The 27,257-nt window shown below is 36.5% G+C and overlaps 1 protein-coding gene across 6 annotated transcripts in view; it reads right to left on the reverse strand.

Annotated features, from left to right (window-relative positions):
- Positions 1 to 27,257, reverse strand: part of LOC126299489 (bestrophin-2-like) — a 612,660-nt gene that overhangs the window by 84,464 nt on the left and 500,939 nt on the right. For 5 of the 6 annotated variants that reach the window (XM_049991427.1, XM_049991429.1, XM_049991428.1 and 2 more), the window contains one exon: positions 4,024 to 4,182. In XM_049991427.1, coding sequence (XP_049847384.1) covers positions 4,024 to 4,182 — 159 coding nt within the window. The remainder of the gene's footprint in view (positions 1 to 4,023; positions 4,183 to 27,257) is intronic. The other variant, XM_049991431.1, reaches the window with a different exon arrangement.

Consider the following 27,257-nt stretch of genomic DNA (forward strand, 5'->3'; position numbering starts at 1 on the left):
TACCTACTGCAGCTTGCATCCTTCTGAATCTGCTTGGTGTATTCATCTCTTGGTCTCCCTCTATGATTTTTACCCTCCATGCTACCCTCCAATGCTAAATTGGTGATCCCTTGATGCCTTAGAACATGTCCCACCAATCGATCCCTTCTTCTAGTCAAGTTGTGCCACAAATTTCTCTTCTCCACAATTCCATTCAATACCTCCTCATTAGTTATGCCATCTACCCATCTAATCTTCAGAATTCTTCTGTAGCACCACATTTTCAAAGCTTCTATTCTCTTCTTGTCTAAACTATTTATCATCCACGTTTCACTTTCATACATGGCTGCACTCCATACAAATACTTTCAGAAATGACTTCCTGACACTAAAGTGTATACTCGATGTTAACAAATTTCTCTTCTTCAGAAATGCTTTCCTTGCCATTGCAGTCTACATTTTATATCCTCTCTATTTCGACCATCATCAGTTATTTTGCTCCCCAAATAGCAAAACTCCCTAATCTAATTCCCTCAGCATCACCCGAGTTAACTCAACCACATTCGATTATCCTCGTTTTGCTTTTGTTGATGTTCATCTTATATCCTCCTTTCAAGACACTGTCCATTCCGTTCAATTGTTCTATATACTCCTTCCACCTTTCTGCTTTCCCTTCTTTGCATAGAACTGGATTTCCATCTGAGCTCTTGATATTCATACAAGTGGTTCTCTTTTCTCCGAAGGTCTCTTTAATTTTCCTATAGGCAGTATCTATCTCTTAAATTCAGTATTTCTTCCGTCACCAAAGGATTTGTACTAGCCCTTGTCTTTTTACCTACTTTATCCTCTGCTGCCTTCACTACTTCATCCCTCAAAGTTACCCATTCTTCTTCTATTGTATTTCTTTCCCTCATTCTTGTCAATTATTCCCTTATGCTCTCCCTGAAAATCTGTAAAACCTCTGGTTTAGTCAGTTTATCAAGGTCCCATCTCCTTACATTCCCACCATTTTCCAGTTTCTTCAGTTTTAATCTACAGTTCATAACCAATAGATTGTGGTCAGTGTCCACATCTGCCTCTGGAAATGTCTTACAATTTAAAACCAGGTTCCTAAATCTCTGTCTTACCATTATATAATCTATCTGAAACCAGTCAGTATTTCCAGGCTTCTTCCATGTATACAATCTTCTTTCATAATTCTTGAACCAAGTGTTAGCTACGATTAGGTTATACTCTGCGCAGAATTCTACCAGGTAGCTTCCTCTTTCATTTCTTACACCCAAGCCTTCTTCACCTATTACGTTTGCTTCTCTTCCTTTTCCTACTGTCAAATTCCAATCACACATGACTTAAATTTTTGTCTCCCTTCACTATCTGAATAATTTCTTTTATTTCATCATACATTTCTTCAATTTCTTCATCATCTGCAGAGCTAGTTGGCATATAAACTTGTACCACTGTAGTAGGTGTGGGCTTCATGTCTATCTTGGCCACTATAATGCGTTCACTATGCTGTTTGTAGTAGCTTACCCGCACTCTTATTTTTTTATTCATTATTAAACCTACTCCTGCATTACCTCTATTTGATTTTGTATTTATAACCCTGTATTCACCTGACCAAAATTCTTGTTGCTCCTGCCACCGAACTTCGCTAATTCCCACTATATCTAACTTTAACCTATGCATTTCTCTTTTTAAATTTTCCAACCTACCTGCCCGATTAAGGGATCTGACATTCCACACTCCGATCCGTAGAACGCCAGTTTTCCTGCTCCTGATAACGACGTCCTCTTGAGTAGTCCCCGCCTGGAGATCCGAATGGGGGACTATTTTACCTCCGGGAAAAATTACAGCTGTAGTTTCCCCTTGCTTTCAACCGTTTGCAGTACCAGCACAGCAAGGCCGTTTTGGTTAGTGTTACAAGGCCAGATCAGTCAATCATCCAGACTGTTGCCCCTGCAACTATTGAAAAGGCTGCTGCCTCTCTTCAGGAACCACACATTTGTCTGGCCTCTCAACAGATACCCCTCCATTGTGGTTGCACCTACGGTAAGGTTATCTGTATCGCTGAGGCATGCAAGCCTCCCCACCAATGGCAAGGTCCTTGATTCATGGGGGTGGGGGGTGGGGGTTAGCAAAAAAAGATTTTGCATGGAATTCACTGAATACTTCTTCATAACTGTTTCATGATTATTTGTGCTTTTTTAAGATTTTATTTCTTACTAGATCTTTTGCTTTGTTTAGATCTGTACTGAAATTCTCTGTGAATTTGTAGTAAGTTGAAAACTTTGCTTCCCCTTCCAAAATTCACTACTGCAACATGGATGATTATTACCATCCATTTGTAAATTGCATTGTACAAAACCATCTAATGTATGGTGTAAGATACATTATCTGAGTAATTAAACAGAACTGATGAGAGGATTATTTAGGAAAGAATTCTATGATAAATATTTTTTACATAAGGTCCAGTTGTGAATGAGAATGACAATGATGCATATTCACCATAGTGCATTGTGTGTTTGCTACACACCATCTGCAGCTATCATCTTCCTGTGTGCTGAGCTGTTGAAATTTATAATGTTTAAGAAAACTGAGTCACCCTCTGAATGTGAGATAGTTTTGCAATTTGATTCTTTAGTACAAGAATCTCTGGTGTGCCATACTGTAGCAGTGTTGCATACAAGCAACGTTGCCTGCTGTCGTGCACTGTGATGCTGCTCCATGACAATGCAGGACCACATGTTGCTGCTCAAACATAAGATCAAATCACATAGTTTGGACGGGAGTAATTGGATCATCCACCAGAAATTGTCACTTTTATTTTATACTTAAAGGGGTTCCTTCCTGTTCAACAGTTCAAAAATGACAAAGGAGTGAAGGCTGCAGCCACAAATTGTGTTTCTTCACAGGTGGCAGATTTCTCTGATGTCACAATTCAAAAACTTATTGAGCAGTGTGACAAATGTTTGAAGAGCTATGGGAATTATGTAGAAAGTTAGATAAAGATGTCATTAGATTATGATTAATTCTGTAAGGCAACAGGAACAAACAGAGAATAGTTATTAACTGTAAAGGGGACTCAGCTATAGAAAAATGCTCAAGAGTGAGGAATTGTTGTGCAGCCATATGTCTACCTCAAATATTCATATGGAACCTAGTTTGGGGAGAAGTTATCTCTGGTATGGTCAGGATATGGAATGTTATTGCCAGTTTAGAGTTTTGTGGTAAAATATTGTCTTTTCAGAGCATATATGTGTGATTTTCATGACAGCATTTTTGTTTTAGTATTAGCAAACCAACTGTTGTGTCTCTTCAAAGTTAAGTAATCTAGCACAAATGTGAATTATTATTCATTGGAAACAGTATATTAGACTGACAAGCTATTAGTCATCTGGAGGAAGTGCTGGTCAAAGAAATAGATTGGTGAGATTTATTTATGTAGGAAAATAATGTGTTGTTTCCATTGAAGCTGAAGGGTTTTATTTTGATATGACTGTCAGACCTTCATGTCTTGGAATGGCCGTCCTGATACTTTTTCTTTCCTGAAATTGTGAAGGATATTGGCAAAGGCCATTTGGAGATTAAACAGACAGTGTAAGAATTGTGTGTTTCAGAAGCAGTGGTTGGATCTTAGAATTTCCCTGAATGAAATCAGATTGCTGCAGAGCTTACCTATCTGTAAAAGATGACATTTGCCATGCATTCTCATTTTGTGTACCTGTCGATGACTTTGGTGGGTGTTCCCCTTGCTCCTAAATTATTTAGCTACATTCTACCAGAATTTCCTTACTATACATTCACCACTACTATAAAGAATTTCTGAGAAGTAATAGCTATAATAATAATAATAATAATAATAATAATAATGATAATATGATTAACTTACAGACTCAATTTGGTACTGGCGACAAATAAGATTCAGACTAGCAGTCCACAATATATAATAGATTTTCTAATGATTTATAAAAAAGTAATATCCATGCAGCTGGATTATGGAAGGAGAGTGGGGAAAACAGGATGGGAAAGGCTGCGGAAATCTTACCGCCAGATACCTGCTGCTGGTGATGTGGTTGGTGTATTTAATCCACTCGCACTGGATGATGTGTGCAAATTTTGAAGAGAGGCTCTTGTTATAGATGCACGATCTTCATCTTCTTCAATTATTTCAGGTAGGAACATCATATGTTTCTCCTCTGGCACCCTTTGAACATAGCATCACAAGAAAATTAGCAGGGTATATTAATTGCCAAAATTATCACCATAATTTATAAAATGAGACTTAAAACATGGTATTCAAAAGAATAATCTACATCTACATCTACATTTATACTCTGCAAGCCACCAAACTGTGTGTGGCGGAGGGCACTTTACGTGCCACTGTCATTACCTCTCTTTCCTGTTCCAGTCTCGTATGGTTCGCGGGAAGAACGACTGTCTGAAAGCCTCCGTGCGCACTCTAATCTCTCTAATTTTACATTCGTGATCTCCTCGGAAGGTATAAGTAGGGGGAAGCAATATATTCGATACCTCATCCAGAAACGTACCCTCTCGAAACCTGGCGAGCAAGCTACACCGTGATGCAGAGCGCCTCTCTTGCAGAGTTTGCCACTTGAGTTTGTTAAACATCTCCATAATGCTATCACGGTTACCAAATAACAATGTGATGAAACGCGCCGCTCTTCTTTGGATCTTCTCTATCTCCTCCGTCAACCCAATCTGGTACAGATCCCACACTGATGAGCAATACTCAAGTATAGGTCGAACGAGTGTTTTGTAAGCCACCTCCTTTGTTGATGGACTACATTTTCTAAGGACTCTCCCAATGAACCTCAACCTGGTACCCGCCTTACCAACAATTAATTTTATATGATCATTCCACTTCAAATCGTTCCGCACGCATACTCCCAGATATTTTACAGAAGTAACTGCTACCAGTGTTTGTTCCGCTATCATATAATCATACAATAAAGGATCCTTCTTTCTATGTATTGGCAATACATTACACTTGTCTATGTTAAGTGTCAGTTGCCACTCCCTTCACCAAGTGCCTATCCGCTGCAGATCTTCCTGCATTTTGCTACAATTTTCTAATGCTGCAACTTCTCTGTATACCACAGCATCATCCATGAAAAGCCACATGGAACTTCCGACACTATCTACTAGGTCATTATATTGTGAAAAGTAATGGTCCCATAACACTTCCCTGTAGCACAGTAGAGGTTACTTTAACGTCTGTAGACGTCTCTCCATTGAGAACAACATGCATTAACAAAATATTTTCGCATGCGCAAGACAAAGAGGGTAATTGGAATTTTGGTCTGATATTCCGTAGGCTCTTACTTTGTTTATCAGGCGACAGTGCGGAACTGTATTGAAAGCCATCCGGAAGTCTAGGAAAATAGCACCTACCTGGGAGCCTGTATCTAATAATTTCTGGGTCTCATGAACAAATAAAGCGAGTTGGGTCTCACACGATCGCTGTTTCCGGAATCCATGTTGATTTCTACAGAGTAGATTCTGGGTTTCCAAAAACGACATGATACACGAGCAAAAAACATGTTCTAAAATTCTACAACAGATCAACATCAGAGATATAGGTCTATAGTTTTGCGCATCTGCTCGACAACCCTTCTTGAAGACTGGGACTACCTGTGCCCTTTTCCAATCATTTGGAACCTTCCGTTCCTCTAGAGACTTGCGGCACACGGCTGTTAGAAGGGGGGCAAGTTCTTATTATTATTATAATTATGTAGTGTTGCAGAATAGGCTATTATGGTGATAAATTTTCAGATGAAGATGGGTTTTATTAGATGAAGTAAAATGGTAACATACTTCCTGTGCAGTTATGAGGATATGTACTGAAAGTATTATATGTAAAGAAATGGATTAAGTGCTACAGAATGGCATGACTTTGGCTTGGACATAGCAGACCAATTCTGCTTAGCCATTGTTTGATCCAGTTGTCAGATCCATTTTGTTAAAGTACACGTCAATAAAAATTTAAAGAGCAATTATTTTTCCTTATCATAAACGGATGTAAGGAAACAAAAACAGTTATTCATTTTGAGAGGCACTATTCAAAAATGTTATTGTTTCTTTCTGAAAGGAGTTCCATTAATCTAGTCAGAAATGAATTGCTAGAATGTGACATGATTCATATTTACAAGTGAGAATTACAATAATCTAACTGAAATGATATGAAGTGGAAACTTATGAGCAGTTATGACATAATATTTAACTTATTTAAACATCAAAATATTGTAATTATGAAATGTATTTTATATTTTATTTGCTCACGCTACTTATGACAAGTAGGAGCAGCAAATAAGTCAACCTCTCTGATGTTCAATGAATACAGATTGTTGGAATGTGGCTACTTTATCCCAGTGTAGGCCTACAAAGACAGCTAATGTGTAAAGTTATTTAGGGCAACAGCACCTAGTGTCATGACAGTGACCATAATTAATGGTAACACCAAATCAAAGAGGATAATGACATACAAAATTAGCTATAAATAACCAGGATGATCAAACTTAGCAAAGGATTATCTTAAACAGAGAAACACACATAAACAAAAAGTTTAGTAAATCACAGACTATATTTTACACCTACTGATCATCACTCTGCAGTTCACACTTAAATACCTGGCACAGGAATATTGGAACAACTTTCAAATGATTTCTTGAATGTTCTATCCTCAAATAGCATGTGGGAAAAATGAAAAGCTAAATATTTCCACATGGCTCTGATTTCATTTCTTTTATTGTGACAGTCATTCCTCCCTATGCAGCTGGGAATGAAAAGTCATTTTGGTATTTAGAGCAGAAAGGCAGTGATCGAAATTTCAATTTTCCAATGTCATCTCCCAATCTTGTCTCACAAAGATCACATATCATACAGCAGATAATGATGGACAAGTATAGTGTAGGCAATCTCTTTAACAGATCTGTTGAATCTTACAAAGATTCTTCTAATAAAACACAGTCTTTCGTTTGCCTCCATTACAACATTTTCTATGTGTTGTTTCCCGTTTAAGTTGTTCCTAATTGTAATGATTAAGTATTTAGTTGACTATAAACCCTTTAAATTTGTGTTATGCCTTGTATAACAGAAATTTGGTGGAATTTTTAGTACCTACTCACATGAGATCCTCACAATTTTTAGTGTTTTAGGGCCAATTGGCAATTTTTACATGATGCAGTTATCTTGTGTAAATCATTTTTCAATTTTTTTTGACCTTAGGGTGACTTTATAAGATGGTAAACAACATCATTATTGCCTCCTAAGCCATTTATATACCTCTGTTCAATGTACTGTAATTATGAATATTTGCATGAACATCTTTATTAACTTTGTGATCCTCTATACTATCTGTTATAAATACAGTTGTCAAACACAGTGATCACATTTAATAAATTATACTTTATGAAGTAATTTTTACAAGCTTGACATTCACTTATTGCATCGATTATTTTAATGGCTTTCTCCTGAAGCATGACTCTGTGCATCTTGTCAAATGATAACTTGGTAATGATACCATTTGTGTGATCTCAGGCTGGACTATAAAACAATTTTTTTTTCTAAGACAGTATGCTTAGTCTATGTGAACAATTAATAGCTTATATGTTTTCAACACATCTTTCTCAGAAGATATTAACAGAAAGATGATGAAGAAACATTATTTAAAAATTGAAATTTCCAATTTGCGTAACAAGACAGCAGGACCCTGACTGGTAGCATTTTCAAAGACAGCGCTCAGACTGAAAAAAATAATATTTACTTATTGTTAATCTACTGTCTAATCATTATGCACAACTAAACAAATTAACAGTGTTCCTACAAAACAGTGAGACTTCTTATTGAGTCTGAGATACCTTATTTCAAGAATAAGTTAAAATTAATGGAATGGGGTGAGGTATGCATGAAAAAAGATGTTAGTGTGAAATACAATATAATTCATAATGAATTTATGTCAATATTTGACAGTAACTTTTGCAGAACATGTACAGAAAGCAAACCATGAATAACAAAAGGAATTAAAATATAATGTAAAAGGAAAAATAGGAATGTACATAAAACTAAAACAAATAAAGATCATGTAATATGTGAAATCCACAAAAACACCTTTTTATTCTAAGGAAAGTTACTAAAAGAGTCAGAAATATGCACATATGAAGAACTGAACAGTAATGATAAAATAATTAAAGAAATATAAATTAATGTGAGACGTGAGATAGAGCCACTGGCGAGTGCACAAGAGACTATCACAATTACACTGAATGACAATTTTGTGACTAATGATTGAGAAGTTTCAAGAATTTTACTAATCACTTTCTATGTTTAGCCTTAATGGCAGGACCAAGTAATTCATTTGAAGGAGCAAAGGAATACACTTTGAAAATTTATTCCACAAAACTTTAAGAAATTAGAAGTATCACCAACATCCTTCACTCAAAATATTAGAATGATAAAAGTTATGATAATTACGGTGTTGATGTTATTTCAACCAGAATTATGAAGAGTTGTTCTTAATTAATAAATCAGGTCTTTAGTAATATATGTCATGAATCACTTGCAGAGAGAATTTCTCCAGTGATATTGAAATGTTTCCGTGTTAAGACTCTTTATAATAAAGGCAATACAAAAGATCTAAATAATAATCACCCATTTTTATTTCTGATATCTTTTTTCCAAAACTTTCAAGGAAGTAAGGTGCCTGTACTGGTACTTGAACATAGAGCACACATGAATATTAACTGTTGACTTAACATGCTACAGCTCAAATTTAATGAGAGCTGCTCATCAGTTGAGGAAGGCATTACACACATTTACTCACCAAATATTACAAGACTTAAACAACAAATGTCACCAGCTGGTATTTTTTGTGATCTGTATGAGTTGACTGTGTGGACCAAGACACTCTCAGAAAACCTCAAGTTTTATGAGGTTGATAGTTTTACAGAAAACTGATTTGATTTATATTCAACTAAAATAATCTGCAACAATATGCTGAACAATTCAAACAATGCTGAGGGCAGAGAATATTTTATGGCTGGTAAGAATACATGTAGGGATTCACAAAAGGCTTAGTTTTGTGTCCACTTTTATTTACTTTATACTTAAAGCTGAGTTATTGATTTTCAGATGACAAAAGCATTATAATTAATTATACTGGAGAGAAAGTAGCACCAGAATTTGTTAACAATGTTTTTCAAAGAATTAGTAAGTCGTTCTCTCAAAATATATCCTAGATTAATTTTGAAAAAAAAAGGTCACAATATATTCAATTCTGTACAACAAACACAATGACACTACAAATTAATATTCCACATGAACTGGAGTCAGTTGATAAGGAGCAATGTTCAAAAATTTTGAAGCACATTTAAGTGAATACCTGAACTGGAGGAAACATATTACTGAGCTGCTCAAACAACTAAGTTCAGCAACTTTTGCTCTTTATGTAATTGCTAATTTAGGAAAATAAATCAACACATCTAGCATATTTCCACTCATTAATGTCTTATAATTTTATGGTGTAATGTATCTCTCAGAAATAATGTATTGGTTGTATTACTCAAAAAGAATTTATTGGTTGCACAAAAGTTTATGGTGAGAATATTATAGGGTGTTCACACACAATATTCTTGTAAGCACCTTTTCAAGGATCTAGTAATTTGAACCTCTCATTCATAATATGTATTTTCACAAGTGAAATTTATCATAAATAATCCATCACAATTTGAGAAGAAGAATGAGGTCAACAGTTAGAGAATTAGAATGAAAAAATGGCAGATATTACTCATTACTGAAGCTGTCAGTGGCTCACATTTGGATATGCAGACATAAATGTCTTTGTTTGTTTATTTATTTACACATCCAGTTCCATAGGACCAAACTGAGGAGCAAATCTCCAAGGTCATGGAACATGTCAGTACATGAAGTTACAACGTAAAAGTAATAACTGATAAAAAATACAATGTTTATGCCCCCAAAAAACGTCAAGCCCTAAGTTTAAGTAAACGCTATCAACAATATAACATAAGAACCAGCTTGATTTTTCAAGGAACGTCTCAACAGAATAGAAGGAGGGACCCATGAGGAAACTCTTCAGTTTCAATTTGAAAGCACAGTGATTACTGCTAAGATTTTTGAATTCTTGTCATAGCTTATTAAAAATGGATGCAACAGTATACTGCACAACGTTCTGTATGGGATTCTGCCGAGTAATAATTGAGTGAAAGCTACTAATTCTTGGGAATAAGCTGATATTGTTAACAAGAAACAATAGTAAAGAGTATATATATTGAGAACCCAATGTCAAAATACCCAGACTAGGGAACAGAGATCGACAAAAGGTTTGCGAACCATTTATTGCACGAACTGCCCATTTCTGAGCCAAAAATATCCTTTTAGAATGGGACGAGTTATTCCAAAATATAATACCATACAACATAATTGAATGAAAATAAGCAAAGTAGACTAATTTTCATGTTGAACGATCACTTACTTCAGATACCGTTCAAATGGTAAAAATGGTACCATAAAGTCTTTGAACAAGATCTTGAATGTGGGCTTTCCATGACAGTATACCATCTATCTGAACACCTAGAAATTTGAACTGTACAGTTTCACTAATCATATGCTCATTCTGTGAAATTAAAATGTCAGGTTTTGTTCAATTATGTGTTACAAACTGCAAAAACTGAATCTTACTGTGATTTAGTGTTTGTTTTCTACAAGATATGAACTTATGTCGTAAACTGTACTATTTGAAACTGAACCAGTGTGGTACACAACATCCTTTACTACCAAGCTAGTATCATCAGCAAACAGAAATATTTTAGAATTACCAGTAATACTACACTGATCCCTGGGGTGCTACTTGACTGTACCGGACTCAGACCCCACATCACAGCCATTCTCAATATTGTGAATATTGATCTTTTGCTGTCTGTTGCTAAAGTAAGAGGTGAATTAATTGTGAGCTACTCCTTGTATTCTGTAATGGTCCAACTTCTGGAACAATATTTCGTGATCAACACAATCAAGCATCTTAGTGGGATTCCCTGTGAAATCTGACACACAATTTTCTGTTCCTGATGTTACTACTATCCTTTGCTTTCACTCTGTTAAATATTATTTGAAATATTTTTAAGCACTGCTGTTAATTTTGTATCTTTCCAATTTATGGAATAGAAGGGCATGATTTACACAGTCAAAACCTCTGTAAGGTCACAGAAAATACTTGTGAATTTTTTAACTTGTACGAAATAAGCATATTTTCTCAACAAATTTGTTTATAGCATGTATTGTACTCTTGGCTTTCTTGAAGCCAAATTCGATGTGAGATGGCAACCTATGTTAGGTCTTTCTCCTCATGTTTACCCAATTTGTTTACTGAATTTGCATATGAGGTTCTCTTGCTTCATGTATTTTATGATTTGGTTTTTATTTGTAGACTTTTCACCTGTATGTGCCAGATTACACGAGCAGTTAGGGGATTGCACATAACAATGTAGGTAACCTACCCCTCTGTACATAATATAACATTTCATTTCTGTAGTAGCTTCTACCTTAAATGAATCTGGCCCCAACCCATGGAATTCTTTTCTGCTTGGGTGAAAACAGGTGAAACTTTTGCATTCCTTGGAAGAGCTTCCAGTCACTCAGACTGCAGGTCTCATGCCAGCTGACCATATGGACTTTTCAGTGAGCCTTTGAGGTATTATCCTCTTGGTTCAGCTTCTTCAGACAAAAAAGTGAGAGAATGGAAGACTGGTGTCCTGTAGAGTAGAACAGGAAACCATTAGTGGAAAGGGGTGAGAACTTTGCTTGTTAGTAAACTTTGGGTGGAGTCCTCAGCTCTCCACTTGCCGTTATCCTTCTGTGTGTGGTCTTCAGACAAATTTCTATAACAAAATATATAGTCACTGCAAATTTCCAAATTTTGCGCTAGCCATGGGAGTGCTGTGTGAAGCTTGACAAAATTTCTAGAATATATGACAAACATGTCTGGATGGAGGAATGATGCAACACTCTGTTGCTTTCCTCACATATACGTATCTCGTTAGTGGCTACATCTTTAATTTTATAGTGAGAGCTAGTGCACAGAATTATAGAACACTCATTAGTAGAGCACTTATGCTCTTTCCGGGATGGATAGAAAAGACTATGCTAGGTGCCATTCTTAGTCGTAAGGAAGGCTATGAAAATGGAGATTGGCATTTGTATTCTAGTTTGAGCTTCTACTGGGTGATTTTTCTCTGGACTCTATTCTCATATGTGTTTTTCTTGACCTCAGTCTCCTACCAGGTCTTTGAAGTTTCACTTTGGGACTTACTCACATCTGCTTCCAGTAATCAGGAGGATGATGAGATCCACAATTGGCAGTCACTTCACATTGGCTCAGCCTGGCAACAGTTCAGTACACAAAGACTTACCTAGAGCCTCCTTAATGGCAGTCACAGTAAGACTGCATTTGCAATGTGCACTCTCTACTTCAGAAATCAGAAAAGAGGACTTCATTCCTGGTTTCTGCTTTCAATCTTCCTATCTTAATCTATGTGCTTCATGCACTGGTATGAAAGTTTTTCTGCAATCTAGTTCTTGCTTCAAATGGGTATTTTCTGTTAACACTCATGTTTTTTGTTTCATTATTGAGTTAATTCATTGGAGCTCACCTGCCTGATGAAGTTTCTTTCTGATTCTTTCTTTATTCACTGATACGTCATGTGCTCTTTTTGGGTTCACAGTCCTTTCTTTGTGTAGTTACATAGTTTTGCAATCATGGTTGAAAATTTAATTGATGTCCTTCATATGTATGGACATCACCTCAATTATAGTGACTGTAAAAACCATTCATTTTTGTATTTCTATTATAATTATTTAAATTCATTCTCAAATTGTTTTATAACCCCAATGTTTATGTGTCCTGAGTAATTTTACACACTGTTTGTACAAACATTATTTCACCAAATCAAATTCTGTCATTCAGCAAGCATTAAGGTAAATTATCCATCTATGCACAGGTCCTTCAACCATAAGCAATAGGCAGGACCCCTGATGAGTTCAGAACTTATTAAATGTATGAAGTGTGTGTTCCCTTGGACACGTGAAGCCCCCCCCCCCCCACACACACACAGAGAGAGAGAGAGAGAGAGAGAGAGAGAGAGAGTAAATGTACTTACAAGTGTGCAGTCCCAAAGAGAGTGCAGCTTGTGTTCCTGACAGTTGACTAAACTGATCAGCTCACCAATGACATAGTTGCGTTCAGAGTGGTATCAGAAACACCTCACAGAAGTTGTGAAGGAATTTTGTGTTTCTGAAGTGAAACAGTTAAGAATCACTTTTCAGATTTCTTGATGTAGTTCTGGTACTGTGTTGCATAAGTTATATGTGGAATACACGAGCAGTCATCTTTAGTTCTTGATTGCATTTTGAAAGGCTGGCTTGCAATCTACCATACAGCATCCACATGTTTTGCAGTTGAGTGCAACAATCTGTTGACTTCTCTTGGAATCATTGTTTCTATACAAAAGTTCGCACATATAATGTCCCCAAAGAGTGCAGGCATTCTCATTAGGATTGATTGGTTGGCTGATTTGGGGGAGGGGAACAAACAGAGAGTTCATCAGACCCATCAGATTAGGGGGGGATAGAGAAGGAAGTGGGTCATGCCATTTCAAAGGAGCCATCCTCGCATTTGCTTGAAGTGATCTAGGAACTCATGGAAATCCTAAATCAGGATGGCCGGACGTGGGTTTGAACCATCCTCCTCTTAAATGCAAGTCCAGTGTGCTAATGACTGTTCCACCTCATTCAGTTTCTCTTTAGGGCACAGATTTGTACCTTTTGAGTGTACTGTTGAGACTGATGGATAGGTTTTGTTTCTGAATGACTTCAAATTAAGTTAAAAAATTGGACACAAAGCCCAAATAAACTGAAGAGCTTCTCAATGAGGCTAGACAAATGGAGAAAACAAATAAAGGTTGCCACTGCTCTTGGTCAAAGGTTCTGCCTTAAGGAAAAGACTAAAAGCTGTGAGGTGAGTCCATAGATTTTGGCATTTCCAGAGGACTGGATCCAGTTCATTAAGTGAGGAAGATGGTGGCACAAAGACTTTTCTTCATTTGAAGGTGCTATTGCATTCATTTGTGAACTTTTGCTAAATGGGTACTCTTTGAGTATGTTTTGCATACTCTTAAGTGCAGGTGAACGAAAGAATATGCATTTCCTGTTTTTTGTATTTTTGAAAATTTCAATAAAAGTATTAACTCTTTGCTGCTGTAGTTTTCTGAATAGGTAAATTTTGTGTTAATAAATATAAACCTAAAATTATTTTGTTTTCCTATTGATAATAACCCAGATATTTACGGTTATTCCTTAACTGTGCATTCTTAGGTATGGTTCCCGTAAGTGTTGTGGTCTTCAGTTCAAAGACTGGTTTGTTGCAGGTCACCATGCTATTCTATCCTGTGCAAACCTCTTCATCTCCAAGTAATTACTGCAACCTTCATCCTTCTGAATCTGCTTAGTGTATTTATCTCTTGGTCTCCCTCTATGATTTTTACTGTACATGCTCCCCCAATACTAAACTAGTGCACCACATTTCAAAATCTTCTAGTCTCTTCTTGTCTAAACTGTTAATATATTCATGGCTAATGATCTCTTCAGTGCAGATGCACACCAAACTGGAACACTTATGGGAACTGACAAACTGCTGTGAGTAACGAGTATAATGGGCAAGGTGCACTACATTAGTAGTTTATGGATAAGTTGAGAATTTGGGTATGACAGGAGGCATGCTAGGGTAGTCCATGGAGTTGCAGTGACCACTGTATCAAGAGCACTTAGTTGTCAGAGCATATGCCTAGTAAGCATAAGACCCAGGTGCGAATCCTGGTACAACACAAATTTTCAATTTTCCCCATTGATTTCAGTCAATGCCTACTTGCAGCCAATGTCAATAATTCCTTTGTATCTTATCAAATAATGTTTCCTAAGGTGTGTGGAGACTGATTTTTCAAGTAGCGTATTAGTGCCATGAGGTTAATCTATCATTTTGTAAGATCTGGGGTGACAGATTCAGCATCAATCTAATCTGCATACCCACAGAGCAAAGGTACTGGGAGATGAAGAAACTTGCACAGAATAGAGTAACGTGGAGAGCTGCATCAAACCAGTCTCAGGACTGAAGACCACAACAACAACATACATAAGCTAATCATATGATTAGAGTACAGGAGACATGTCAAAATATGGTTTACACAATTTCACTGATATAAAACTATGGTTAATAAGATGATTTGAACATTAATTTTTAATGAAAAGATAACTTCAAATATTTACATAATAAGACAATTGATAAACTACATGCTGCTCAAATATTCAGTTCATCGTTCATGTATTCTTCAACTGTGTAGTAGCATAACTGAAGTAGTGTATTGTCCAGCTTTCTTTTCAGTGAATAGACACTCATGCTCATAAATTAAGGATAATGATGATACATGGTGAAACAATGCTCTCATGGGTGGTTTGTAGGTTTAAATCACCTTGGGGTATGATCATGCGGTGAATCTGACCTGCGGTCATCGCATGGTGTTGCTGGCAGCAGTCCACATACGCAGAGGTGTGTTGGTGCATGTCAGAGTATGGTAGAGTGAGTAAGTGTGCAGACGTTTTCAGATGTGCTAATGACGATTGTGTGTTGAAAATGGCTCAAAGAACACATATTAATTATGTTATGATGAGTAGAATACTAGGGCAACTGGAGGCTGGTCAAACACACCAGGTTGTAGCACAGGCCCTCCGTGTGCCACAAAGTGTGATCTCAAGATTATGGCAACAATTCCAGCAGGCAGGAAACATGTCCAGGTGCTACATTACAGTATGTCCACACCACAAGAAGGCTGATATCTCACCATCAGTGCCCACAGATGGCTACGGAGTACTGCAGGTAGCCTAGCTTGGGACCTTACTGTATACACTGGAACAGTTGTCTCCAGACACAGAGTCTACAGATGACTGAACAGACATGGTTTATTCGTCTGGAGACCTGCAAGTTGCATTCCACTGTCCAGTGACACCTGGTCACAGGAGAGGCCATAAAGCCTGGGATCAAGAACACAGTACATGGTCATTGGAACAGTGGTCCCAGGTTATGTTCATGGACGAGTCCAGGTATAGTCTGAACAGCGATTCTCACCGGGTTTTCACCTGGAGTGAACCAGGAAACAGATACCAACCCCTTAATGTCATTGAAAGGAACCTGTTTGGAGGTCGTGGTTCGATGGTATGGGGGGGGGGATTATGATCGGTGCACATACACCCCTGCATGTCTTTGAGAGAGGAACTGTAACAGGTCAGGTGTATTGGGATGTCATTTTGCGCCAGTATGTCCGCCTTTTCAGGGGTGCAGTTCGTCCCAACTTCCTCCTGATGGATGATAACGCATGGCCCCACCAAGCTGCCATCATGGAGGAGTACCTTGAAACAGAATATATCAGGTGAATGGAGTGGCCTGCCTGTTCTCCGGAGCTAAACCCCATCGAGCACATCTGGGATGCACTCGGTCTACGTATTGCTGCACATCTTCGAACCCCTATGACACTTCTGGAGCTCCGACAGCACTGGTGCAAGAATGGGAGGCTATACCCCAGCAGCTGCTCAACCACCTGATCCAGAGTATGCCAACCCGTTGTGTGGACTGTGTACATGTGCATGGTGACAGTATGCCATATTAACGTCAGGGTACATGCACAGGAAACAGTGGCGTTTTGTAGCACAGGCGTTTTGGGATGGTTTTCTCAGCTTATCACCAATACCGTGGACTTACAGATCTGTGTCGTGTGTGTTCCGTATGTGCCTATCCTATTAGTGCCATGTTGTGTGCCACCACATTCTGCAATTACCCTTAAGTTATGAGCATGCATGTAGGTTCATACTCAGAATGTTCTGTCATAAATTTTCAGTCCCATATACTGGAAAGTTTGAGCATATAATTTTAAATCATGAGCAGGCAGCAAAAACCTTCCTTTATTTCTTGTATTGTAAGTGTGGTCAAAGCAGTCCTCCTAGCACAATTCTAAATTGTTGTGTAAAAAAATTATAATATACATATATAGGGAGGGCACTGTTAATAATTTCAGATTTTTCAATAATGGGTGACATTATTTTTTTGGATGTACAGTACACATCTTTCTAACAATTCTTTTCTGTAATTTCAGTATGCATATTAACTTGCTCGAATTTCCTCAAAGATGATACCATACCTTATAACTGACTGGAAGTTGCTATGGTATGCAATTGTCCTTGTGTCCATATGAATGGCATTAGCTAATATTTGCATAGCAAATGCAAAGATACATAGTTTGTTTAATAGATATTCAACATGTGTATTTCAATTTAAATTCTTGTCTAGATTGAATCCTAAAAGTTTCACAGTATGCACTTCTTCTAGATTTTGATTTCTGTGATTTATTTTAATTTCCTGGGATGTTGACTGTTTTGTTCTGAACTGGACCACATGGGTTTTTGGGGTGTTTAGGGATAATCTACTGATATGAACCCAAGTTTCTTAATGATCTATTGTATTGATGACAGTAATAGGAATAGTTTCTGGCTCCTGTTCTTCAATTAATACAGTCGTGTCATGTGCAAATAATACTGGCATTTATATTGATTGATAGGTCATTAATGTAGAATAGAAACAAAATAGGTCCTAGAATAGAACCTTGAGGGACACATTGGATTACTGCCTTTCATTTGGAAAAGTAATTTGTTGCATTTATAGTGACAACCACTCTTTGTTTTCTATTGCACAGGTATGAAGTATATGAAGTGAGTCACTGTAAAGCAGTACCCCTAATTCTGTACATGGCAAGTTTGTGGATAAGAAGATTTACTGAGTCAAAAGCATTTGTGAGATCACAAAAATACCCTTATATCTTTCAATAAAATTTTGAATCTGGATGGCAGTAGCTTTTTTGAATAATTTTGACAGGACTGGGAGAAGAGATATTGGATGATAATTTCACATATCCTCCGTTAGCCATTTTTTGAACAGCGGCTTTACTTCTGCATACTTTAGCAACTCTGGGAAACCTCCATGTTTAAAAGACTGGTTTATTATTAAAGATAGGTGGTGTCCTATTATTTTATTTTTGAACTTTTGTGGGTATCCCATCTAAACATGAAGACTTTTTGTTTTTCAATGTTGATATAATGTTTTCTACTTCTGTCGCTGACACCGCTTTAAATTTTGTGAAACATTTTGACATTTGACCAAGTCCAAAGGGATGTTCTTTGTAGTCATAATCTGCAACACTGACATATGTTTTGGTACATTAATGAAGGATTAATTGAAGTATTCTGAAATTTGAGCTGGATTCACAATAGCCTTATCTTCAATAGTGATTTTACAGATTTCATGACTAGATGCTTTAATACCTAATTCAGATTTCACAACTGACCACACTGCCTTTGATATATTCTCATGTCTTAAAATTAAACTATTATTTGCCATTTCCTTTGCTGCCTTGACAACTTTCTTAAATGTAATTTTGTATCGTCTAACATATTCAACAAAGTCGGTACTTTTATTATATCATACTTCATTTGTAGCTGCTTTTTCTTAGCAATGGAGGTTTTTATACCTTTGGTAATCCATTTTAATTTTTTTGTTGCTTTATTAAAACAAGTTTTAGGTGGAAACATTTGATTGAAATCATTTAAAAAAACTATTTAAGACTGCTTCAAAATTTGCAGTTTTTGAAGTACGTTCGTCAAAGTGCCATTCTGTCTCAATCACCCTGTCCTGAAATGAAATCATGTTTTCCTGATTTAAGTTTAATTTTACATAGACATTTTTACATAGAACTCCCTTACTTGATCTCGCCAACTCAGTGAATAGCGTTGAATGATCAGAAATCTTTTAATTTAAACAAAATTTATGTACATCTTCAAAAACATAATTCATTAAAATATTGTCAGTACATGTTGCCGACTGAGCGTTTTCCCTCATTCATTCTGAAAAATTCAGTTTGAAACTATTTTTTATTAAGTCAATGAATTTTGATGCGTCACCATTTTCACTCAACACATTGATATTGAAATCAGCAGCAATTACAGTTTTCTTTACTTATGTGTTCCAGCAAAAACTGAAATTTACATTGGAAATGCTCAGTTGTGACTGTCCCTGGGATTCTGTAAATTGAGATTATAACAACATGTAGGTTCCTTAATTCGGCACAGCAATCCTCAAAAATACACTCTTCATTTAAACAGTTAAAGTCACTTCTTACATGGTAATCTAAATGTGAATGAATAAATATGCATGGACCTCCACCCTCCACATGACTTACTTTTCCTAAAAAAGCTACCTTAAAGTTTCCAATTTTACTTTAGATTTTTATTGTACCTTGTCTAAGACAGTGTTCATTTAAACAAATTACTTTAACATTTTTAAACTCAGACAAAAAATTTTGAGCTTGTTTATTTTAGATATTTTGTCACCAGAGTAGTAAGCATTTAATCTGTTTACATTAGAGTGCATGATATGTGCACACTCAATTCTATTTATAATTTTATGTTTACTATTGGTTGGAAGTCGTTTAGGTTCTTTAACATCCCCATCAGCACCTTTTAGTTTCCCTTGTTTCTTATGATCTGACAAGTATCACCAAGCATTTTGCTAAGTGTTAAGATGTAAATCATCTTGCCCCACACACTTATTACTCAAGAAATTATTGGGATCTATAAATACAGCTCCTAACCTTGCAATGCTCTTTGATACAAGAATTTATTCTTACCATGTACATTTTGCTCACTGACCTTCTGTATATTTTGCCACTTATTACAATCCTGTAAGATTTGTAGAGGTCTCTTGACATTCAGATTATGTTTCTTGGCTCACTGACCATTTCTTCCTCACTGCTGTTTCAAAGAGAATTTGTCCCAACAAGTAGGAAAACAGCTTTGTAGAGATGGCTGGATTCGTCTCTTGAAGTTTCTTCTCAGCTTAGTAAGTTATTCAGATGTTTTTTTCATTTGCTGAAACTTGACTCCTGGATGAACATCAATTTTTATGTCTGGTACTTTGATGTTTTTCAGCATACTATAACCAGTAATGAGGAACTCTTCTTTTGGAGGATTCATTTCACTACTGTGCTGTTTCTTTACTCTTTCACTGTATGTATGTCACTTTTGTCCATTTATATTTATTCCCTGATTTAAAGTCTTCAGTTTGTTCCAAATGTGTTTCACATTCTTTTGAGGATTATGGAAGTGTATCACTCCATCCATTTTTGCAACTTTGTCCATTATTAATATTTCACTGATTTCCTTGTGTATGCTCCACAGCCTGCACTGCCACATTAAGAAAGGCTGTGACAGTGGCTGGTGTGATGATAGTTGGTGACGCTCCAGATGTCATTTCACTATCTGTGTCGATACTATTCTCAGTAACAAATGAGCCCATTACCTGACTCCAGGTATGTGATCCGTCTGCGTGATCGTGCAGGGCTGACTGAACAGTGTTAACTTCTTATCAGGTGTTACTTATTTGGACTCATTGAGATACTGTATGGAACTGAGTATGTTGTGCAAACATGGAATCAATCGGTTCAGGAAAGCCAGTCATGACATCCTGCATAATGCAACCAGAAGTATTGTGGTACAATAAACCATAGTCTCAATAGGTCCCAGTCCTGCCAATGTTGAATTTTGATGTGCCAAATGCAATTCTCATGCTAAAACAAAGCATTACACAGTCTTTGCACCCACAAACAACATTCTAATACAATTTCTGAATGAGAATCCCAGTACACAATTTTATTTCTACTTATGATGTAGATGATGATACTGCTATCTACTTTGTGTGTTGAACTGAAATGCTAACAATTTACATATCTGAGAATCTAGTACTCTTTACAGCAGTTTAATTTGTTGCAGCCATTGTAAATGTGTTAAAATGTTAACAGCTATCAGTGTCGATAAAAAAAAAGGTTCCTGTAATTGTGACTGGAATACACTTTTGTAATATGCAGAACATCAGGAATAAAATACGAGGATGGAAAGGTAGTAAACAATTTGTATAGAAACCACACTGTCTATTACTACTACTCTATTGACAAATTGTAATTGAGAAGGGAGTATAGCCCAGTATACTATTCAGTCTGTCCATTGAGCAAGCAGTGAAAGAAATAAGGAAGCAATCTGGGAAGGAAACTCAAGGGAGATGAAATAAGACATTATGTTTGCTGATGACATTTTCATTCTGTCACACTCAGTAAGGACCTCAGATCATTTTAATGGAATAAAGGTTATAAGATTAACATAAATAAGTGTATGAAATAAGGGTAACATAAAGTGTAGTCAAATTAACATAGGTGTCACTGAGCATAACTGGATTAGGAAATGGGATGATAAAAGTATTAGATGGGTTTTGCTATTTGGGTGGCAGAATAATTGATGATGAATAAAGTAAAGGTGATCTGAAATGTAGACTGGTAGTAGTAAGAAAAGCATTTCTCAAAAAGCCAAATATGTTAACATTAAATATAAATTTAATTATGAGCAAGTCCTTAATGAAGGTATTTTTATAGCAAGGGCATATGAATATAAATGATCTAGTAGAAAGTCTCAGAAAGCCCTTAAGACTGTTTACAGATGATGCAGTTGACTATACAAAAAGTAGCAACACCAGACAACAGTAATGATTTGCAGAATGACCTGCAAAGGTTTGATAAATGGTGCAGACCCTGAGCATAAATACATGTAACATATTACTCTTACCACAGGCATCAACTCCATGGGGCCTGGGGGGGGGGGGGGGGGGGGGGGGGGAGCGGCCCAATAATTTAAGAAAATTATTGGTTGTATTATGCTTTGTAAAATCATCACAAATTTATGTTGGAATTTTTTATTTTCCTTGTTTGATGATAGTCACCTTTTGAAATACATTATGTAAAGAGTTAAAACAAATACTTATTATGGTAGTAAGTAGGTTAACTGAAAACGAGTGGTGTGAATCATTATAGTGTTACTGTCCTGTGGGCACACTTAGAATTTGTCCCGGTGTGCGAACCTTTGGGTAAAGTTTGGTGCCAGCGGGCCAGCGCTGCAGCCATGGTGACATCAAAAGGACTGGGGCAGAAGTGCCTGGAGCCTTCCACCTCACAGTGCCTTGAGACTTTCAGACATTATGATGCTGCGGCTATATAAAGCCCACCCTGCTGTCCCAGTCATTCTGTGTGGATAGATTCGTTCAGTGCATACTGCAGACGTGTTTAGTGTTCTGACTTTAGTGTCTAGTGGACTATTTTATATTACAATATTTTATTTATTTACTTTTGTCTCTTAGTGTATTGTGAATTAAGTTTGCAATGGATAAATTTATGACCAAAAAGGCGTGTTTGGAAGTTGATGATACTGCAAGTCAACCTCCAACAATTATTGTGTCATCAATTACTTCATTGTCTTCAGACGAGAACCATTCACAGCCAAAACCTGGACAATCAGGTAGGGGAAGATCATTTCAGAAGTCTTGGTTGATCAAATATACATGGCTAGAATGTGAAGCCTCTGCCGAAAAAGTTTTTTGCAAAACGTGCAAAGAGGCAGATGCTAGAAATCTATTACAATTTTCTAACTGGAAAAAGGCTTTGGAAAAATTGTATCTTCATCAAAATACATTTATGCATAAAGAAAGTGTTCTGAAACTAAATTCTATTACTAACTGAAGTGTGGCCTCCCAATTGAATGAACAATTAGCTAGTGATATGAAGAAAGGCCGTTTAGCTTGATACAATTTTTACTACCTTGCAATTTCTATGCCAACAAGGACTAGCAATAAGAGAGCACAAAGATGTACCCTCAAATTTTTTTCAATTGTTGGAACTCCGAAAGAATGACATATTTGAGTTTAAAGATTGGTAAGGGCATTCGGGGTATAAGTGGATGTCCCATGATATTCAAAACTGTATCATTGATCTACAAGGAAAGTCTGTGTTGAGAAAGGTATTGGCTTCAATCAAGAAGACTGAACATTTTTCTATTATGATTGATGAAACAAGAGATTCTTCAATTCACGAACATGCGTTATTTTGTATTCGTCCTGTCGATGATTCCTTTATCATCAACAAAGACTTTATTGGCTTGTACGAGATCCCCAACACTGAATCACAAACTCCATTTAGTATTTTCAAAGAAGTTTTTGCTTATCTTGATTTGTCGATGGATAACTTAAGAGGACAGTGTTATGATGGTGCCTCAAATAAGAGAGGTAAGTTCAAAGGACTAAAAAAAGCTAGTTTTGGATATACAACCAAAAGGACGTTATGTGCACTGCACTGCTAACATTTAAGACTTGGCAGTTGTAGACAGTCTTCACCGTCTTACATCTATGAGGGATATTATGGCTTTAGCCAAGGACGTAATAAACACTGTAAGGGAATCCACCAAAAGGATGGGATTTTTCAGAAGCATATGCTGTGAGAGCGCCAAAGACCAAGCTAGTCTATGACCCCTTTGCCCGATTCGATGGACTATGTGAGCTTCTAGTATATTGAGAATATTGAAAAACTTTGAAGAACTTCTTGAGTTTTTTGAAACATTTTCAGCAGAGGACAAAACAGAGGCAGGTTACCAAAGTACAGGCTACATTGAGTCAATGAACCCAGTAGCGAATGTCAATGAAAAAATTTAATGCCCTCATCTAAGTGTTGCTGACCTGGAAGAAATATATGAGTGCTTGATTTGTATATTGAATGGAAGGCATGATAGTTTTGAACACTTTTGGGAATTGTGTTTAAAAGAAAAGCTTTCACAAGTTGGTGACCCTTCATTTTCTCAGAATTGAAGTATACCAAAGAAGTATGAAAACAATGAAGCCAGCGTACCACACACATTCAAAACCCCTAAGGAATACTACAAAGATATTCACATTGAAGTTTGTGAAATCGTGCAGTCTTGCATTACTGAGCGGTTAGCTTCAACTGCACTCATACAGGCCATTGCAGTTGAACAAGAGTGCTTGCTTTTAGTAAACAGAGGTGAAACAAATTTGGAAAAATCAACAGAGCTTTTCAAAAATGACCTAGACATTGAGGGACTGCACTTACACTTAAATATGTTACCCGATATTGCTAATAAAAAACAACTGGTCTTAAAAAACATGTGTGATGTAAGAAAGTGCATTACACAAGAGCCTGCAGTTGGAGAAATGTTATGTGAAGTAGTGAAGTGAATTAAGCTTCTCCAAGTAGTTCCAATCATGACAGCAACAGCAGAATGGTCAATTAGTGACCTTAGACATCTGAAGTTGCATCTCTGATCAAAAATGGGACAGAAGAAATTGAAAAACTTGGCTGTTCTTCATGCCCACCAAGATGTTTTGGATGAATTGTATATCTGACCAGTCGTCAACGAATTCATATTCAGTTATCCAGTCAGACGGTCAACAGTTGCACCTTTCTAAAGACACTCTAGCCCTAATAATCACATTTAGAGCAATATTAAAAACCTTTATAAAATAGAGAATTGAATACTTACATAACATTAAATTTTCAGTTTTGAAATATTAACACTAGTTTAGTACTGTATTACTAAATTACTATAGTACTGTATTAGTTATTTTCAAATACTTAAAAATTTTTAGGGTGTAAGACCCAATTAAAACCCGCTACCTACATACTTTTTGACTGAAAGTATTAGGCATACTGTATAAAATTTATTAAATGTATTAAAGCATTAACTTTGAGATATTGTTTATTCAAAGTTAGCTTAAATTAGCTATCTCACTTATTAATCAAAGTGCTTTTACTGTGCGACAGCTATATTTTACGTTTTATTCTTTTAATGATAGTTTAGGATTTATTTAAATATAATTGCAGTCTTTCCAGAGCTATATATTCACTGTTCTATAACAGTCTATTATCATGATCATTATAGTAAATTAAATTAGCTTTTTATAAGAATACCAGGTTTGTTTATGTTTTGTTTCTTTTTTTCAAAGCAAAAAAATGTGTCAGGCTTGTCAAGTTTCCCGGAGTGTCAAGTGAGTGCATTTTTTGGGGGTTCTAATGTTGATCATAACACTCCAAAATACATAAAAAACTTAAAAACTCACTGTTTTTCATCTAAAATTTAGAAAATTTCCTGGGGCAAGACCCCCAGTATGTGAGGCCCCCCCTCTCCCCCCTCTTAAAGAGGTAAAAATCTGCTACTTACAATGACACTATTGATGACAAATTGGTGGAAACTGTATCTACTGTAAAGTATCTGGGACTAACTATCCAGAGCAACTTTAAGTGGAATGAGCACATAAAGCAAATTATAGGAAAAACAGATGGTAGGCTGAAATTCATAGGAGAAATCTTAAGTAAATGTAACTCATCCATGAAGGAAATGGCATACAAAGTGCTTGTTTGACTGATTCTTGAGTATTGTTCATCTATCTCTGATCTTTGCTAGGCAGAACTGATAAAACAGAGAGAGTGAAAAGATCCAGTAAAGAGCAGTGTGTTTCATCAAAGCATTATTTAGTTGGTACAAGAGTATTACAGATATCCTCAACAAACTCTGGTGGCAGACATTACAAGAGAGGCAGTGTGCAACACCCAGAGGTTTATTAATGAAATTTTTAGGGAGAACTTTCCAGGAAGAGTTGGAAAACATATTACTTTCTCTCACATACATTCTTGTCAAATGACCACAACGAGAAAATTTGAGAAATTAGAGCTAATGCAAAGGCTTACCAATATTCATTCTCCCCACATGCTTTGGCGAATGAATATATGTGGGATTTATGTCAAGATAGTATGGTGACAGCCAGAAGAGCTCAACTTTTTTATGCAAGATTTTCCCAATGGAATAAACAGAAGATAATTGGTGTATCTCAACTAACCCCAAAAAATCAACTTTTCTGGAACAGTGATGGGAGACCTTTTTTGTGGTATCAGAAATATCTGTTAGGTGGGTTGTGGAGTGTGATGCAGATGTAGATATGGAAATAAAACATGGGCTATAAGCTGTATGGTTGAGAAGAGAATAGAAACATTTCAAATATGATGGCAGAAAAGAATTATGAAGATCAGGTGGGTACATCAAGTAACTAATGAAGAACTGTTCCATTGAACTGGAAAAAAGAAATATGAATGTTATGATCTGATGTCAAAGAGGGATAGGTAAATGAGAAATTCCACAGGCATAAAGAAATATTAATGTATCACTAGAAGAAAGTGTACAGAGCGAGAAGTTTGCAGAGAGAGGGAGGGGGGCATAGAAGGTTGGATACCCAGGCTTGAATGGGTATAGGTTACTGTAGTTATGCATAAATGAAAAGACTTACACAAAGAGAATTAGCATGGAGAGATACTGCAAAGCAGTGTTCAGAATGATGACTATAACAACAAAACAACAACACTGTCATAAAAAATGACACCCTCATCAACAACAATAGCAACAAAACAGCTACAAGAGTTAATTTCATTTTAATATTACCTGGTTAACCAAACCAAAGACCTTGCTAGGGTAGGAGAAGTGTTGCATTTATGTCCAGGAAACAAGGAAAGGAGGTACTAATAGCATACATGCCACTATTCTTATAGCTGTACTGCTGTTAGTCATTTCATGCCTATATGTCAATGCCCTGTATAATGTGAACATAGGTATTGCTAAAGATGAAAGAATTAACTTGTTAATAATAATTACATACCCACGAAGAACAAGAACAGAGATAGAACATGCAGTACATTAATCTTATCTTAGTTGCTCACAATACTACACTGGAAGTTTTGAAAGGACTATCTTTCATGATGATGTTGCTGTTTTTGTCAGCCGTGCCTGTTGCTTTGTTGTGTGTCATTTCAGTTGCATGTGTTAATGACAACTCTTTGGTCTCCTCTATCACACACAATAAAATGAGACATCGCTTTTCTCCTGTCTTGTATTGTCACAGCAGGAAAAGTGCCAGTTTTTTTTGTCATCTCTGAAAGATGAATCTTATTCTTTGCAAGAAGCTGGTTCAGTGCTGTGGGATTTATGTCAAGATAGTATGGTGACAGCCAGAAGAGCTCAACTTTTTTATGCAAGATTTTCCCAATGGAATAAACAGAAGATAATTGGTGTATCTCAACTAACCCCAAAAAATCAACTTTTCTTAAGTCTGAGTCACATGTATGATCAGAAGGGATTATACTTTTCTTTACTGTGGACTACAGTAAAGTGCTTCATTCTCCTGCTTGTTGAGTTACTGAGTATTAACAAAGCCAGACTACA

The sequence above is a fragment of the Schistocerca gregaria genome, chromosome X (genome assembly GCF_023897955.1).
Source record: "Schistocerca gregaria isolate iqSchGreg1 chromosome X, iqSchGreg1.2, whole genome shotgun sequence".
Classification (NCBI taxonomy): domain Eukaryota; kingdom Metazoa; phylum Arthropoda; class Insecta; order Orthoptera; family Acrididae; genus Schistocerca; species Schistocerca gregaria.